The sequence below is a fragment of the Nylanderia fulva genome, unplaced genomic scaffold, assembly GCF_048542155.1.
Source record: "Nylanderia fulva isolate GAGA-0341 unplaced genomic scaffold, ASM4854215v1 Scaffold51, whole genome shotgun sequence".
Classification (NCBI taxonomy): domain Eukaryota; kingdom Metazoa; phylum Arthropoda; class Insecta; order Hymenoptera; family Formicidae; genus Nylanderia; species Nylanderia fulva.
The window spans coordinates 1,059,000-1,076,005 of record NW_028190599.1 but is presented as its reverse complement, the minus strand read 5'-3'; the positions used below and the strand labels follow the sequence as shown (position 1 = coordinate 1,076,005).

General features: G+C 40.3%; 3 protein-coding genes across 4 annotated transcripts in view; 2 read left to right on the top strand and 1 right to left on the bottom strand.

The window, feature by feature from the left end:
* LOC114939923 (solute carrier family 23 member 2) overlaps positions 1–17,006 on the bottom strand; it is an 89,903-nt gene that overhangs the window by 30,108 nt on the left and 42,789 nt on the right. The window lies entirely within an intron of this gene.
* Positions 183–1,983, top strand: LOC146721269 (uncharacterized). The gene is made up of 6 exons (XM_085487201.1): positions 183–186; positions 423–716; positions 805–933; positions 1,024–1,161; positions 1,254–1,565; positions 1,874–1,983. The coding sequence occupies exons 1-6, from the start codon at positions 183–185 to the stop codon at positions 1,981–1,983; spliced, it is 987 nt and encodes a 328-aa protein (XP_085343327.1).
* Positions 7,993–8,752, top strand: LOC146721268 (uncharacterized). Its single transcript, XM_085487232.1, has one exon. The coding sequence runs from the start codon at positions 8,009–8,011 to the stop codon at positions 8,750–8,752; it is 744 nt and encodes a 247-aa protein (XP_085343358.1). The 5' UTR covers positions 7,993–8,008.

The window sequence follows — 17,006 nt, the reverse complement described above, 5'->3', positions numbered from 1 at the left end:
AAATACACGGCTATGAGAAAAAAGATAAAAAAAAAGATAAAAAAAGATAAAATAAAATCGAGAAAAGATACCTGAAAATTCCTCATCTTGATTTCTATAAACTTTTCGTAATTAAGTAAATATCGCCCTAGATTAAATATTTTCTGTATCTAAGTAAAGATTAGCATATATATATATAAAACATGGGTAAGAATACACGTCTATGAGAAAAAAGATAAAAAAGATAAAATAAATCGAAAAAGTTACCTGAAAATCCCCCATTTTGATTTCCATAAACATGTATAAATACGGCTCTCGGAGTTAAGTTAGCTAGCTACATTTTTGAATTTCGTCTCTCGCGTACTCACGTATTCGACGCAAGTGTACTATTAAATTTCAAATAATGAGTTTGAAAAAAGTAATTGAAATTTGTCTATCACTAGCGCAGAGTTTATGCGGAAAAAATTTTTCCAAGCATATATATGAATTAACATGCGCGAGTGAAGACAAATGCTTCAATATTTTTGGAAAATTCGCGGGGGAATGTCCCAACGCTGTACTAGCGGTATTATTCCGACTAGGACATTTTAGTGTTTTTCGCGAATTAGTGATTATCGCGGGTGAGGTGATCGAGTCGCGATACCATTTTGGTGGTGAGAAAGAAAACGACGCAGCAGGTCACATAGAATATCTCCTCCTACATTTTCATCGAGTTCTCCGGGGAGAAGATAATAATGGTAAGTTTTTATTTTTTTTTACACTTAATTATAAATAAAAATTAATTAAAACTACCCCAATTATTTATTTAAATCGCTAAAACTTTAGCTTTCGTACGCCCTGTCGCACGCGTTACAGGAAACCGGTTGCGCGTACTAGAGAATTGCCCCGTATCACTTAGATTAAGGTTAAATAGAAGACGACGAGCGGATTCTTCGCCGGAGCCCGGACCTTCGCGTAAGTTTTTAACATCATAAATTATATCGCGCTGCTAGAAAACATTATATTAAACAGGAAATTTTTTAATAAAAATAATATACGTTCCAGGCCGTGCACGCATCGTGTTAACGCCGGAGCTGGAACATCCGGTTATTGATTTAGCCGAAAGTGATAACGACGAGGAAGAGGTGCGGGTTCGCGAAGTAAGTCCGTTCGATGAGGCGGCCATATTTACTCCGCTTGAAAGTAAGTAAGAAAAATACTACAGTGCTATATATCAACACAAAAGATTTTTTAATTATGTGAAATACTAATAATATATGACTGATGAATATTAGATGACGCGGCGAATGAAAACGTGGTCGTAGAGGAGCGAGAACGGGGGAAGGAAATCGACGAGGAAATAAACACGATTTCGGAAGATGAAGAGGAGCTGGAGGAGGAAGTGGAGGAGGAGGAGGAGGAGAAGGAAGAGGAAGATGAAGAGTTGGAAGAAGAAGAAATAGAGCAAACGGAAGATGAAGAAGAAGAGCCGGAAGATCGAGAAGAACAAACGGGAGATGAAGAAGAAGTGGAAGATGAAAATAACAACGCCACGTTTTCTGTAGAAGAAGAAGAAGAAGAAAATAGCGGGGCGATGGGCGAGGAAGGTAATAATTTCATATTTTATACTTAATCTTCTCCTACGTTTAAATTTTTTGTTTATTTTAATTAAAATAAAATTTTATTAGAAATTTCTTTCTCTCCTAACATCGCGCCTGAAATTTCATATTCACCGGAGTATTAACCCTCGCAGGGTGATACAAATACCTCGGTAAAAGAATATTAAAACGTAAGTGAACTTAACATAATTATTATTAATAACAACATTTTCACATTATTAATAAAAATTCAAACGTAAGAGAGTAATATTTTATTAAATATTTTATTTTGTTAATATAATTTTTATTTCTCACAGTACAGAGTAGTGGGGGAAGGAACGTCAGAATACAACAAGAAGATTCCCAAACCCGCTCCGCTGAGGAAACTTCCGACGAAGAGCGACATTTAGAGGCTGCTGGTGGATAAGAGGAAGAAGAAGAAGAAGCGGAGGAAGAAATAGCGAATCAAGAGCCTGATGGTAATTTTAGATATTTAATAATGTTGGCGGAAAACGTGCGTCGCTTTAGAACTTTTGGTGTAGAAGGACGGGAAATTAGTTTCCGTATTCGTCCGATACCCGAAAGAGCAAACGTGTATGAGTGGTTAGAAAATGCGTTTCGCGAACTTCACGAGTACGCGTTGCATTCGTGCGAACCGAGGGATTACGTCGGTATATCTTTCGATTCCGCAAGTTTAACCCGCGGCCCCGCAGGTATATCGTTCCGACCTTTGCGAGATTTGACTTACGAAAATATTTGGGAACTCGTAAGCTCGTTAGCGCAAAGCTGCGGAGGACACAATATAGCGCAAGAATTTAACATTCGGATTTTTAAAGTCACCCCTCCCATTGGTCGCGGCCGTAACAGGTTTACGCACGATGTTATTGCTAAACGCTCGATTTTAACAATTTCCAATACCGATAATTTATGTCTTCCTCGCGCGCTTGTATCGGCTCTAATTTTTAACGAGCGTGGAAATTTACGCACGGGAGAGTTACACGTGAAATGGAATGCGGTGAGAAGACAAAACTCGGTGTTACAGCGCGAGTTTGCGTTGCAACTTACGAGGAATGCCGGTGTCACAATTCCGGAGGAAGGGAGTGGAATTGATGAAATCGAGCATTTTCAGCAATATCTCGCGAGCGAAAATGTCGCGATAATAATATATAACGACGATACTTTTGGTCGAGGGGGTAATCCGCTATTCGATGGAAACGCATTTCTAACCACTTTGCAGCGGGAAATAAAAACTCGTCTAAATCTATTATAGTTTAAATAATAAACATTTCGATGTAATTTTAAATTTAAATGCAGCAGCAGGCGGGCGGGGATATTGTATCCCGTGTAATTTAAGTTACCGCTCCAATGTGAGAGAGCATCGATGCTCTAATAAATGTCTGCGATGTAACGGAAAGCCGCCGTGCGAGCAATCATTCGCGGATCGTATTAGGTGCGAGATAATTGTAGACATGAATTTTTTAATCATGCCTGCTTGGAGCGTCATCGCGCGGTAAAATCATACGATGGTAAATCACGTCGAAGTGTTTGTGAAACTATACGATTTTGCGAAGATTGCGGACGTTTGATTCAAAGAAATAATCAACACAAATGCGACACGGCTTATTGCGCTACGTGTCGTTCTCTTCAGCCTTTGAATCATCTTTGTTACATGCTTCCCCTTTGTCGGCATGGCGATAATCGTCCCGATCCGAGCACTTCCGAACACGCGGATGGAAATAGTGAACAACAACAACGGAGAAACGACGACGACGATGACGCCGAAGGTTCGATTAATCAGACTCGCGAACGCGTAGAAAGCCGGGTCGCATTCGTGTTTTATGACTTTGAGACGAGGCAAGACGAAACGCTCCAAGGTAGCACAAATGTAAAAATTGACGTACCTACGCTCTGCGTCGCTCAACAAATTTGCGAGGAGTGTGCAGAAATAGATGAAATGTCGGTGCGATGTCGCTGGTGTGGTATTCGCGAATTTATATTTTGTCGCAACCCTGTGCAGGACTTTGTAGATTTCGTAACGCGGCTGACAAAATATTTTAAACAAATAATTTGCATCGCGCATAACGCGAAATCATTCGACGCGCAATTTATTTTGAAATATATCGTGGAAAACCATGTCTTAGAGCCTTGAGTCATTTTAAACGGTACGAAAATAGTTGTATTAACGCTAGGTCATACGAAATTTATCGATAGTATCAATTACATGCCGATGCGTTTATCCGAATTACCTAAAGCTTTTGGACTGACAGAAGGTACGAATAAAGGCATTTTTCCACATTTATTCAATACTATCGATAATCAGTCTTATGTCGGAGCGTTACCCGGTGTTCAATATTATTCACCCGATTCTATGCAGATGAAAGAACGCGAAAAATTTCTCGCGTGGCACTCCGAGATGACGCGCGCGAACTACGAGGTGTGTTCAAAAAGTATCGCGAATTTTGAATTTCCGCGGGTTACGTATATTCGATTTTCGATTTTTTTGTGGCGTTATGTTGGTACTCATGTTTCTCATTTATGCCGACAAGTACGGCCATTTTGAATGTTCAATTAATTTTTGACAGCTGCTTTGCTTGCACGTGTTTTGGCTCGTCTTCGATTTTTGCCTATTCCAAAAAATGGATCAAAGAATCTGTATCAAATTTTGTGTGAAAAACAAAATTAAGTGCGCGGACGCATTCCGAATGTTGACTGTGGCATATGGTGAAGCTACCTTGGACCGAAGCAACGTTTATCGGTGGTACAAAATGTTTTCCGAGGGCCGAGAAGATGTGAACGACGAAGAGCGTGTCGGACGCCCGAGCACGTCAACAACAGACGAAAACATTGATGAAGTGAAGAAAATAGTATTGGTCAATCGTCGAATCACCGTTAGAGAAGTTGCTGAAGACCTAAACATATCGATTGGCTCGTGCCATTCGATTTTTACCAATGATTTGGGCATGACACGGGTCGCCGCGAAATGGTTTTTGCACCATGATAACGCCCCTGCTCACACATCGTTGCTTGTGCGCGAATTTTTGGCCAAAAACACACTAATAATGCCGCAGCCACCGTATTCCCCAGATCTGGCCCCCTGTCACTTTTTCTTGTTCCCGAAACTGAAGAGGCCCATGAAAGGACGACGCTACGCTACGATTGAGGAGATAAAGACGGCATCGAAGGAGGAGCTGAACAAGATCACAAAAAATGATTTTTTGAAGTGCTTCGAGGTTTGGAAAAAACGTTGGCACAAGTGTATAATATCTGGTGGGGATTACTTTGAAGGGAACAAAATAGATATTCATGAATAAATAAATAATTTTTGAAAAAACACAAAATTCGCGATACTTTTTGAACACACCTCGTATGTGTTTGATTTTCAACGTGAAATATTGCTTTATTGTCGTAACGATGTAGATATCCTTAGACGAGCGTGTATGGTTTTTAGAAAAATATTCTTAGAGCGTGGAAACGTGTGTCCATTCGAGGAATGCACAACCATCGCCTCAACGTGTATGCGAGTATTTAGAAAAAACTTTTTACGCGAAAGAGAGATCGGTATCATTCCAACGAGGGGATACAGACATGCAAATATTCACTCGCGTAAAGCCCTGCAATGGTTGATATGGAAAGAGCGGGAGCTCGCTCATCATATTATCCATGGCGGTCGCGCTCGAGAATATCGATTACGCGATAGTACGCTAGTCGATGGATACTACGAGTCGGTAGAAAATAACGTAACGCAATATTACGTATTACAGTTTCACGGTTATTTTTGGCATGGTTGTCCAAGATGTTTTTGGGTAAATCGCGATAGACTGCTTTCGACAGATCGTACAGATACATGTGATTCACGCTACGAACACACTGTTGCAACGACATTTCGTCTTCGTAAGCGCGGATATAGGGTGATTGAGAAATGGGAATGCGACTTTGATCGCGAGATGAATGAAAATGTCGAAATGCGCGAATATCTACATCGACATCAAATGATAGACGTCAAACCGCTCGATCCCCGAGACTCATTTTACGGCGGACGCACAGGAAATATTGTAACGTGATACAAGATCACGGGTACAGAAAAGATACGTTACGTGGATGTATGTTCTCTGTATCCGTTTGTGTTGAAGACCGGTGATTTTCCGATTGGTCACCCGACAATATACGTAGGTGAGGAATGCGAGGAATTAATCGGATTATCACCGGGATATAATTTCGATTCAGTCGAGGGAGTCGTGCGATGTAAAGTACTTCCTCCCCGCGATCTCTTTCATCCTGTATTACCCTATCGCGTGCAGGGTAAATTATTATTTGCGTTATGTCGTAGTTGCTGCGAAACATTTTCTCAGATTGCGTGTACTCACGAAGCTCACGAACGCGAATTCGAAGGTACATGGATATCGTGCGAATTACGAAAAGCAATCGAGAAAGGATATTTCGTGACAGGGGTTAGTGAGATTTGGCAATATAACATCACTCGTTACGAAACCGGTACGCGATAAGGGGGTCTATTTACGGAATACATCAATACATTTCTACAATTAAAGCAAGAAGCTAGCGGATGGCCGAGCAACTGTGTCGATAACGTTGCTAAAGAGCGTTACATCCGTGAGTATGAGGAAGTAGAAGGAATCGTTCTTGAAAAAGATAACATTGCACACAATTCCGGTTTACGCTCGGTGGCTAAATTATGCTTGAATTCTTTTTGGGGTAAATTTGGTCAACGTGCAAACTTACCGAATACCGTCATTGTCAAAACACAAGAACGATTAATAAGTTTGCTCACTAGCCCTCAACATGAAATAACCGATATATTGCCTGTAAACGATGAGGTGATATATGTTTCGTTTCGACTACGAGAAGAGGCGATCGTACCTTCGCCTCTTACTAATGTTATAATAGCGGCTTACACGACGGCTCAAGCGCGATTAAAATTGTATGATTATTTAGAAAAATTAGACAAGCGCGTTTTATATTACGACACGGATTCCTGTATTTATGTAAGTCGCGGAGATCCGCAAGAATACGAACCGCATACGGGTAATTTTTAGGCGACATGACGGATGAACTCGCTAGCTACGGACAAGGTAGTTACATTGAGTCGTTCGTATCCGGTAGTCTGAAATTTTACGCATATGTGGTCCGTACACCCGAAGGACTCACACGCAAAGTTTGCAAAGTAAAGGGTATAACCTTGAATTTTGAAAACTCGCGTTTAGTTAATTTTAATAGTATTAAAGATTTATTGTTGCGTAAAGAAAGAGAAGAAGAAGAAGAGGAACGGGAAGAGGAAGCGCTCGGAGAACAGGTTGAAGAGGCGATTCTTGGGACATCGATAAATCTTCGTTTTAAAGCCATTCGGCGAACCGCATTTCACGATATAATAATGCGTGACGAAACAAAAATATGCAAGCCTGTGTTATTAAAACGAAGATTTATCAAAAATCGATATTCTCTTCCTTACGGTTATTTACCGGAACAATGACATTGCTCTCCTTTTCACACTCTTCTATCTTTGCGGAGATACGCGTGCGTTTTCCGCCACTTGCATAGAAATGCAAATATTATATAAAAGTGTAAATATTGTAAAAGTAAAATGTATTTCATCAAATATTATAAAATATTATACTTTATACTATATTTTATAAATCGGAGTTTTAAAATACCCGTAGTTTTAATTTTATTTTTATATTAGAAAGGATAAGGAATAGTTTAACTAAAGTTAGAAAATGTAGATATTAGTAATAAGAAAAAAATACTTTGTAAATATAAATACAAAAATTTATATTTTTAATAAAAAATATTGTTCAGTAATAAAATTTATATATTTTAATAAAAAATATTGTTTCCCCATCCTAGTTTTAATAATAATAATTAACCTTTTAAGCGAAATCATTTTTATTTAGTGAAATATTAAATTTTTAACAAAATTTTTAATATAATTTTTTTTTGTCTGAAAAACTTTAACATAAAAATATTTAATTTTTAAAAAATTCTTGTTACGTACAATTTTTATATATTCAAATATATTCATGCCGAACTCACATACGTCCGCTATCACAAGACATACACACCAACGAGAACATTTGATTAAAAGCTGATTGTGGGCAGCGCAACGTAGCGCTCGTCAGCTGATCGGTAGCGGTGCGCTAACCAGGCGCTCATCAGCTGATCGGTAGTTGCGAGCTAACCAGGCGCTCATCAGCTGATCGGCGCTCATCAGCTGATCGGCGCTATTCGCTGTACGCTAGCGCGAGCATGCGAGCGCCGCGGGTTGGCCCCCCGAATAAGCTTTTTCCGTCATACTCATTTCATACTATGAGTAATATTAAAATTTAAATACGCGGACGCTCTTTACGTTATTTTTTTGTTTTTAAGAACGTCCCGGATTAGAGTTTCTTTCATTTACGAGATTGTACGTAAACGGTGAATATCGCGTTCATTTTGGAGAAATGGATGTACGCTGGAAACATCCTTGGACGTCGATCGTCTGCGGGCCTACGGGATGTGGAAAAACGATTTTCGTGAAAACATTTCTTCGTTATTTGTCCGACGTGTCCGATACTCGATTCGAGAAAATTTTATTTTATTACGCCGAGTGGCAAGATGCCTATCAACGCCTGCAATGCGATGAAAATGAAAGAGAAGAAAAGAGTAGCGTAAGAAAAAAGAACGTATATGCAAATAGCGTTCCGATAAACTCGAAGAAAAATATAATCGAATTTCACGAGGGTTTACCGCGCCCGGAAGATTATTCTTACGATCCACTCACCCCGAAATTAGTGATAATCGACGATCTTATGAGAGAGTCGTCATCGTGCGATGTTATCGTAGATCTATTTACTAAAGGAAGCCATCATAAAAATCTCGGTGTTATTCTCATTTCGCAAAATCTCTTCCATCAGGGACGCGGACAACGCGACATATCTCTCAATGCGAATTACATAGTAGTTTTCAAAAATCCACGCGATCGCGCGCAAATTCGGCATTTAGCGCGTCAAGTATATCCGGACGATTCTAAGTTTATGGAAGAAGCGTACTACGACGCTACCTCGAAGCCTCACGGGTATTTATTGCTCGATTTAAAACAATCGACTCCAGATGAATATCGATTTCGGACGTGTATCTTTCCCAACGATAAGCTGCATTACGCGTACATTCCACGTAGATCGATCAAAAGAGGCGGAGGCGTATAAAAGACTCGTATTCACACACGACTTGTCACTCGTGCAATTACACTGCGCTGGTAAAAAAAGAAAAAAAATCGCAACCGGCATCATCGTCGTCGTCGAAGAATTCATCCGACGGCGCGGTAAAAATCGCTAGACGATCTATCGGCGAAAGAAACACGAATTTTTTGAAAACTTTATGTTATCTGAAAAAAAAATCAAAGAACAGCGTTTTTACGTTCCGTCGATAATAATCTCATTAAGTGTATTCAAGAGTGCGTTTTCAATACTCTTAAAGGTAACGTACCGCTTGCGAGTAGTGAAAAGAAACGTCTTGCTAGACATAAATCGATCCTACGTCGTATTGCTGCGAAAAAAGATAATTTGAAAGTTAAGAGAAAACTATTGGTGCAACGCAGCGGATTCTTACCCTATCTTATTGCCCCTATACTCGGAGCTATATTATCCCGGATCATTAGAGATTAAAAAAGGGACGCTATTCTGTGTATATTTGTTGCGTCAAATGTGAAAAAGATAAAATATTTACAATTCAATAATGGAAAGAGCAAAAAAAATGGTTTTAATTTCGTCGGAAAATCTCGAAAGACTGCAGCGACAACCGGAAATTTCCTCTAACGCGTCGGCCGATAATTCATCGAATAAAATTACCGAGATATCGAATGTGGAAAATGATACTAATAATTCCGTACGGACCCCGGGAACTCCTTTGTCACGGCTTGATGCAGAGATGTGGCGTATTCTGAATCTCACACCTCAGGTCAGCGAGGACGAAAGATGGAAAATGTATAAGGAGGTACTTCAGCGTTATCTTCAATTTATTCGTGCTGCGAGAAAACGTTTACGCAAAAACGTGCACGCCAGCGATGAACGCGATGGAGAACAGGACAAAGACACGAAAGAGCAAGAGGATGATAACTTCGATGATGACGATGAACTTATGGAAACGCAAACTTTAATTACCAGCGACGGTAACATTAGCGCCGCTAGTAGTAGTAGTTTCGAGAAAAAACGCGCTCAATCAGCGGAAATGATACAAAAAATACTTAATAGTGTTCCGAAAAGTTATCGTAGTAAAGCACGCTTACTAATGAAGCAACTGCTCCTTACTCCGTCATCTAAGATTAACTGGAATAGACAAGGGCTCGTAACTATAGACGGCGACATTGTAGAGGGTTCGAATGGGTTCGCGGAACTTATAAACGATGCGGTACGCGAGAGAAAAACGGTAGAAGCAACCGGAAGAAATCAGTTTGCTCGATTACTACGTGACATAGGTACGTCACCGCGTCTCATAGGAAATCAAAAGTTATTAAAAGTAGGCGCGCGATCTCGCTATATTACTATCGCGTTACCTCGCGGATCCTCCACTCCGATCACACGTTCAAAATCGTACAGTCACAGGTTAGACGAAGCGAGTGAAACCGAAGGAGATACGCAATTTATATCCGCCGACGAGGAAGGTGACGACGACGGTGACGACGATAGAACATTACCACATAACGTAGTTTCTCCGTCAAAGAGAAGAAGAGGTTCACTCGATTGGATAAATCTCAATTGATGGAATTCGAAAAATTGTATTACGACCCCTCGCACATTATGCAGGCTACTCTGCGGTGGACAATTTATCGCGAGCCGTTAAACCGAATTTTACGCGTAACAAAGTCGTCGAGTGGCTTAAATCACAGGATGCATACACGCTGCATCGGCCGGTACGACGAAAATTTCCTCGTTTACATTATAACGTAACAAATATCGATGATTTATGGGAAGCCGATTTAATTGATCTTCGTAATCTCAAGAGCTATAATGACGGCTATTCTTATCTATTAACGGTTATCGATGTGCTTAGTAAATTTGTTTGGGTAGAACCTTTACGTGACAAAACAGCTACCTGCGTAATAAAGGCCTTTCAACAAATATTTTCGAGAAACGAGGGTCGACTACCTGTATACTTACAGACCGACAAAGGCAAAGAATTTATCGCCCGCCCTGTACAAAATTTCTTAAAAGAAAAAGACATCCGTTTTTGTGTAACGCGCAATCCTGATATTAAAGCGTCTATAGTGGAACGATTTAATAGAACACTCAAGGAGCGGATGTGGCGTTATTTTACGCATAAAAATACACGTCGTTACTTTGATGTTTTACAAGATATTGTTCACGTTTACAATCATACTCGTCATTCCACCATCAAAATGCAACCCGCTGTCGTTACGCGAGAAAATGCTCGTACCGCGTGTGAAAATATGAAACGACGATGGGATAACGATAAAGAAAAGAAAAAGAAGCGTGGGCGTAAACAAAAGGCTAAATACCGCGTGAACGATCTAACCCTCTAGAAAGGATACGAGGCGAAGTGGAGCGAGGAGATATTTCGAATTCATCGAGTTCTCGAATGGAGAAAACCCCGCGTATATGAATTAAGTGATTTATCGGGTGAAATTATAGACGGAATTTTTTACGAACAAGAATTAGCACCGGTTATTAAAGACTTACGTGACGAGGAATTTATCGTCGATCGTGTGATAAAAAGCAGAGGACGCGGTAACAATAAACAATTATTAGTTAGCTGGCAAGGGTATCCTTCTAAATTTAACTCCTGGATACCCGCTTCGAATTTAACTATTCTTCGAAATGAGGGTGGATCAATTTCTTTTGGTTCTTCCAAGCAATAGCAGTATACGCTATTCCCCCGACAATAAAACCTCATCGTTCATTACGGAATTATCTCAATCGCTGCACTTACACGGTGACTGGGAAGTCGCGTTGAGCGAAATCCAATTCCCTAATACCTTTTTTCATGTAAGACGCGGAGAAAATGTACTCAGTTTCGTCGATATCGACCCTCAAGTTAAAGAGAAAAATAAAGAAGATGAGGTGTTAACTTCGAAGGAAGCCGTAATATCAAATGGCGTTTATAATAATATGGAAGAGCTCGTCTCCACGATTAATTCATCGTGCAAAGAAGCCGGTTCCCATATTCGTTTGGAGCAAGAAAAATTTACAGGCGGTATTTTTTTCTCTCTCGCGTGTCCCGCTGGTTGCAATCTGATTCATTATATGCATTTTTCCGATAGACTTTTGCAAATGATCGGTTTAGCTGATTTTATTTATAACGCTCCTAAGGGGAGAAGTCACTATTGTTCTATGCTCACGACATCTAAGCTTAATTCCAAAGAAAAATCTACTGCAATTTTTCTTAAACTCGGTTCTCTTGACGAAAATGGAGTACGTCGCGAAGGATTCTATAGTTACGAAGCGTGTAGTTTGACGCGGGGTATTCCCGATAAACTGTTCGTTTATTGCGATATTTGCGAACCTTACATAACAGGCGATGTGCAAACTCTTCTTCTCCGAATAGTGCCTGTCACAGGGGTGGGGCGCGATTACGAATATGGAACGAATCAAGTGAAATATTTCTCACCTCCGCATTATATCCCGGTGCGCCTAACAAATTTCCGACGGATTGAAATCGATATAAAAGACGATACTGGAAAAAATATACCATTTGAATCCGGCAGGTTAACGGTGACTTTACATTTTAAACGTATCGATTAGATTTTTAAAAATACTCTGTAAAGATTTTTTTGATAAGAAAGAAGGGTTTTGTTCATTAATATGGATTATTATTCGGAGTATTATAACGGATTACAAAACGGTGGAACTCGCGGCGGTGGAATTCCACGAGTTTTTGTCGGTTCACCCTATCAACGAGGTCATGGAATAGGTAGTTTTCTCGGAGGAATGTTCAGACGCGTATTGCCTTATTTAACTAGAGGACTAGGGGCAGTGGGTAAAGAAGCTTTGCGCGCCGGGGTTAATATAATCGAGGATGTTGAAAATAAAATGCCGTTAAAGGTAGCTGTCAAGCATCGTTTTGAACAATCGCGTGACAATCTTAAGAGAAAAGCTAGGGAAAAAATAAGTAGTCTAATGAAAGGTAGGGGATATAAATCGGATGAAAAAATTCATGTAGCGCAGTTTCCTTTCGGCAAGCTTAAGACTCACGTCGCTAAATCCTCGGTAACCGCATCGCGTAAACGTCGTAAGACAAATAAGAAAAAAAGTTTATCGAAAATCAAGTCGCGTGGGAAAAAAAGAACAAATACAAAAAAAACTAAAAATAATACGAGGAAAAATCGCTCGACTGTAAAAAGACTCAAGTCGTCCGCGAAACGGCGTAAAGCTAATAGCGGTAAAAAGCGTACAGTATACGATATATTTTCATAATCGCCATTATTCTAAATACGCTTGTTCGTGACAATAACGTTGGTAGAGCAGGCGGTGAAAGAAAAAAAATGTCATTTCTTCACACACACTCGAGCGAGTGTTTAAAGAGCGAGCTCGATCTCTTCTCTTTACCGCCCACGCAAACTAGCATCGAAAGTTCGCAATGGATTTATTACAAACCCGTGACCTCGCTTTCGGACGACTCCCCGCTAGAATTCGTCATCCCGGGTCACGGAGAAGAATATTTAGATCTCACACACACGTTACTAAGTCTTCGGGTACGTGTAGAAACCGAGCCGCTACCCGGTCTCGCCACCGGATCCGCCGTCAACGTGGGCCCCGTAAATCATTTTCTTCATTCCATCTTCAATTAATTCGACGTGTATTTCAATCAAAAGTTCGTGTCGCCTCCAAACAACGCTTATGCGTACCGCGCGTACATCGAAGCGTTGTTAAATTATTCATCACCCGCAAAAACTTCCCATCTAACCTCGTGCTTATGGGATGCGGATACACCCGGTTACATGGACGATACAGTAGGAGCGGAAGGCAATACCGCTATAGCGAGACGAGCTCGTTACATACGCGGAGGGCGCGCGCTAGATCTTATAGGTCACCTCCATTGCGACGTTTTCAATCAGGACAAATTCTTAATTAATGGCGTCGAGGTGCGGTTGAGACTCGTGCGCTCGAAAGATACGTTTTGTTTCATAGAAACTAATTGCACGTCGAAAATTCGTATACTCGATGCAAGCCTAATGGTGAGAAGAGCGAAAATAAGTTCCGGAGTATTACTAGCGCATGCTAGAATGCTGAGCAAAGTTACCGCCAAGTATCCGCTTACGAGAGTTGAAATTAAAACATTCACGATTCACAGTGGGGTTGTGGGTGAATCGTTAGATAATGTAATACTGGGACAATTACCGAAACGAATAATAGTAGGTTTCGTCGATAATAAAGCGTTTAACGGTGACAGAAAATTGAATCCGTTTAATTTCCAAAATTACGGAATAAATTTCTTCTCGCTATACGTCGACGGTACACAAATACCCAGTAGACCGTTACAACCGGTTTTCTCGTCTCGCAAACCGCTTTACATCGAAGCTTATCATACGCTCTTCTCAGGGACGGGTATCCATTTTTTGAACGAGGGAAATTCTATAAGTAGAGATGATTATTCTCAGGGATATACGTTATTCGCTTTTGATCTTACACCCGATCTATCCGCTAATTGCGCCGGTCATTGGAATCTCGTGAGACACGGAAGTCTTCGGTTAGAAGTGAGATTCGAGAAGGCACTCACCGAAACAATTAATTGTATCGTTTACGCCGAATTCGATAATGTCGTAGAAATCGACGCATCGCGTCAAGTTATCGTCGATTTTTCCGGTTAGCTTTTAACGCTCGTTCACCAACATGTATTTATACACAGTAATGTAATACGCGATTAGAAAATTTTCCCCCTCCTCTTCCTTTGGAAATTTCGATGACGCTATTCACGAAGTGGAAACTATGTAACGCGCTAGAATGAATTTAGTTTTGTACGAGACACGAACAAACGCGCACGTTTCGCTAAGAGCTTGTACCTCACCAACGAAAATCTCACAATATGGACATAGTCGTCGACATACAAGGTTTCCGCGATGAAGCCAATAAATTTATCGCGAAGGAAGTCGCCGTTGTCGCAATCGATGCTCCGATTGTCGAGCATTGAATTATGATGCCACCATACGCGTTTGGAAAATTACCCGCAAAAGCAAGACGAGAAAACAATTGGCTCTCACGAAATTATCACGGTATCGAGTGGTTCGACGGCTCAGTTAATCCTAAATATTTTACCTCGCATCTCCGCGAAATCGCAAGACACGCGCGCTGCGTTTACGTCAAAAGTAACGAAAAAGCAAACTACTTGAGGAATTTACTTTCCAGAGATATAAATAATTTGGAGGGTACCTCACCAGCATTTAAAAATCTACCGGATGAGGAGGATATCGTACAATATTGCGGTCATCACGGGATTCGAAAATTTGGAACCTTTCATTGCGCGTTATACAATGCTTATAAATTAAAATGCTGGCTAAGTGTGCAAAATAATTGTGAGAACGTTTCGACCTCTACCGAAGCTACTTGTAATTCTGACGAAAGTTGGGAAATTACCTTCGACGATAGTGACGATAAATACGACGCCGCCGTTTCTTGCGATGTAAATGAGAATATAACTAAAATACAAATAGAGGAGAAAAATCAGCAAAACAACGAACAGCAGATTTAAAAAGAAGAAGAGAGATTTGTGATTTCTGAATCGTCATCGACGTTGACGGATAGAAACAAGAACGAAACAATTTCCATCTCGACGCAAACTGACATTGAAAACCTCTCAAAACAACTCAAGATAGAAGAAGACGCATTGTCGAAAGAGGTAAAAACTGGTATTGTTCAAATAATACCGTACACTCGTTCGTATTCGGGACAAAAAAATGAACTCTTGCGAAATTCTACAAGCATTGCGTCATCTAGATGCCAGACATGTTGGAGTCTATGCAGCCGACAGAGTTCCGAGGGTGTGGACGAGGTCGACGGCTATCGTCGCTAATACCGACAATCACGATCGACCTGGAGAACATTGGATCGCCTTCTATCTCGATGAACATGGCACAGCCACTTACTTCGACAGCTACGGATTACCCCCCTTGTATCCAAAATTTCTCATCCGACTTCGACGAAACTCTATCATCCATTGTTGGAATATTCAACAATTACAAGGAATTTTTTCTAAGACTTGCGGACAATACTGCTGTGTATTTTTATATTATATGTGTAGCGGCTATAATCTTAATCAGTTTCTCGCTCTTTTTTCCGAAGATTGTGAATATAACGATCGTTTAATCATACACTTATTTCGTAAAATTTTTACTCACAAAAAACAAGCGAATCATAACAATATATAATATGAATTTTAGTATTAATAAATAAATTTTGTTCTGTAAAAATATTTTAAATATAAATCATATTTGTACTTTTAAAACCATTGTTCAATTTTCTTTCACTTCCTCTTTCCAGAAATTTCCTCAACATCCATGTTTCTGTTTACCTTCATTAAGCAGCGAGTTATTTTAAAATAAAATTTTATCTGACATCTTTTCAACAATAAGCATTCTTTCTAATCTACGATGATGCATTATTTTTTATCGTGACACGAGTCGGAATGCTCGCCAGTACAAATATTTGCGTGTTCTTTTTTTATTACCCTACGGCATTGTCAGTTACTACCTGCCACCGATCCCCGGTCGACCGCATGACGCTTTTCTTGGTCAAAATGTTTTTACTCCACCCCGTCTAATATCGACCATTTGATTCGACGAGTTATCCTTGCCATACGTATACCCGAACTGTTTTTACCCCACCCCGTCCAATATCGACCATTTGATTCGACGAGCTATCCTTGCCATACGTATACCCGAACCCCCCATACCGTACCCTACGCAACTTTAGCTTAAATACCTCATCTAATCCTTAGACTAGTAAGATCTCGTTTAGCTCAACATACTAGGACCCTGCTCGTAAACACGAAGGCCCCAGGTTCAAATCCAGAGGAAATCAGAAAAATAAAAAAAAATAAAAAAAATTCTCATCCCCACCTTTCGGGGCCAGTCAACATTTTTTTTTCCCCAACACCCTCTCCCCCTACACCCACACTCGGAAAAACCAGACGCCGGTGGTGGGGGAAAGATAAGATAAGACACGGCGCCAGACGGGTCGGTGGTGGGGGTTTGTTTTGACGGGCCATAGTGCCCACTATACTACTGAAATATAGTAGATCTCATGTTCCTGACAAATTCCTACTTTACAAGGCCTTCATTCTGATCAAAAAGCACAAATCTACTCTTGCCTCTTTCTCTAATATCCCATTATTCCTCTTCTCATATGAGACCTCCTCTTTTTTACCTAATGTCAATCTGACTCCTGCTTTTAAAGAGGACAAATTTCAGTCTGATCCTCAAATAATCTTGCGTCTTTTTTCTTCAAATCT

What these genes read in the sequence shown, in the direction of transcription:
- LOC146721269 (XM_085487201.1), top strand. An exon ending in GCCGGAGCCCGGACCTTCGC is followed by an intron (nt 934 to 1,023) that starts GTAAGTTTTTAA and finishes TATACGTTCCAG; the next exon opens with GCCGTGCACGCATCGTGTTA. An exon ending in CATATTTACTCCGCTTGAAA is followed by an intron (nt 1,162 to 1,253) that starts GTAAGTAAGAAA and finishes GATGAATATTAG; the next exon opens with ATGACGCGGCGAATGAAAAC.
- LOC146721268 (XM_085487232.1), top strand. Translation starts at nt 8,009, where the DNA reads ATGGATGTACGCTGGAAACATCCTTGGACGTCGATCGTCTGCGGGCCT.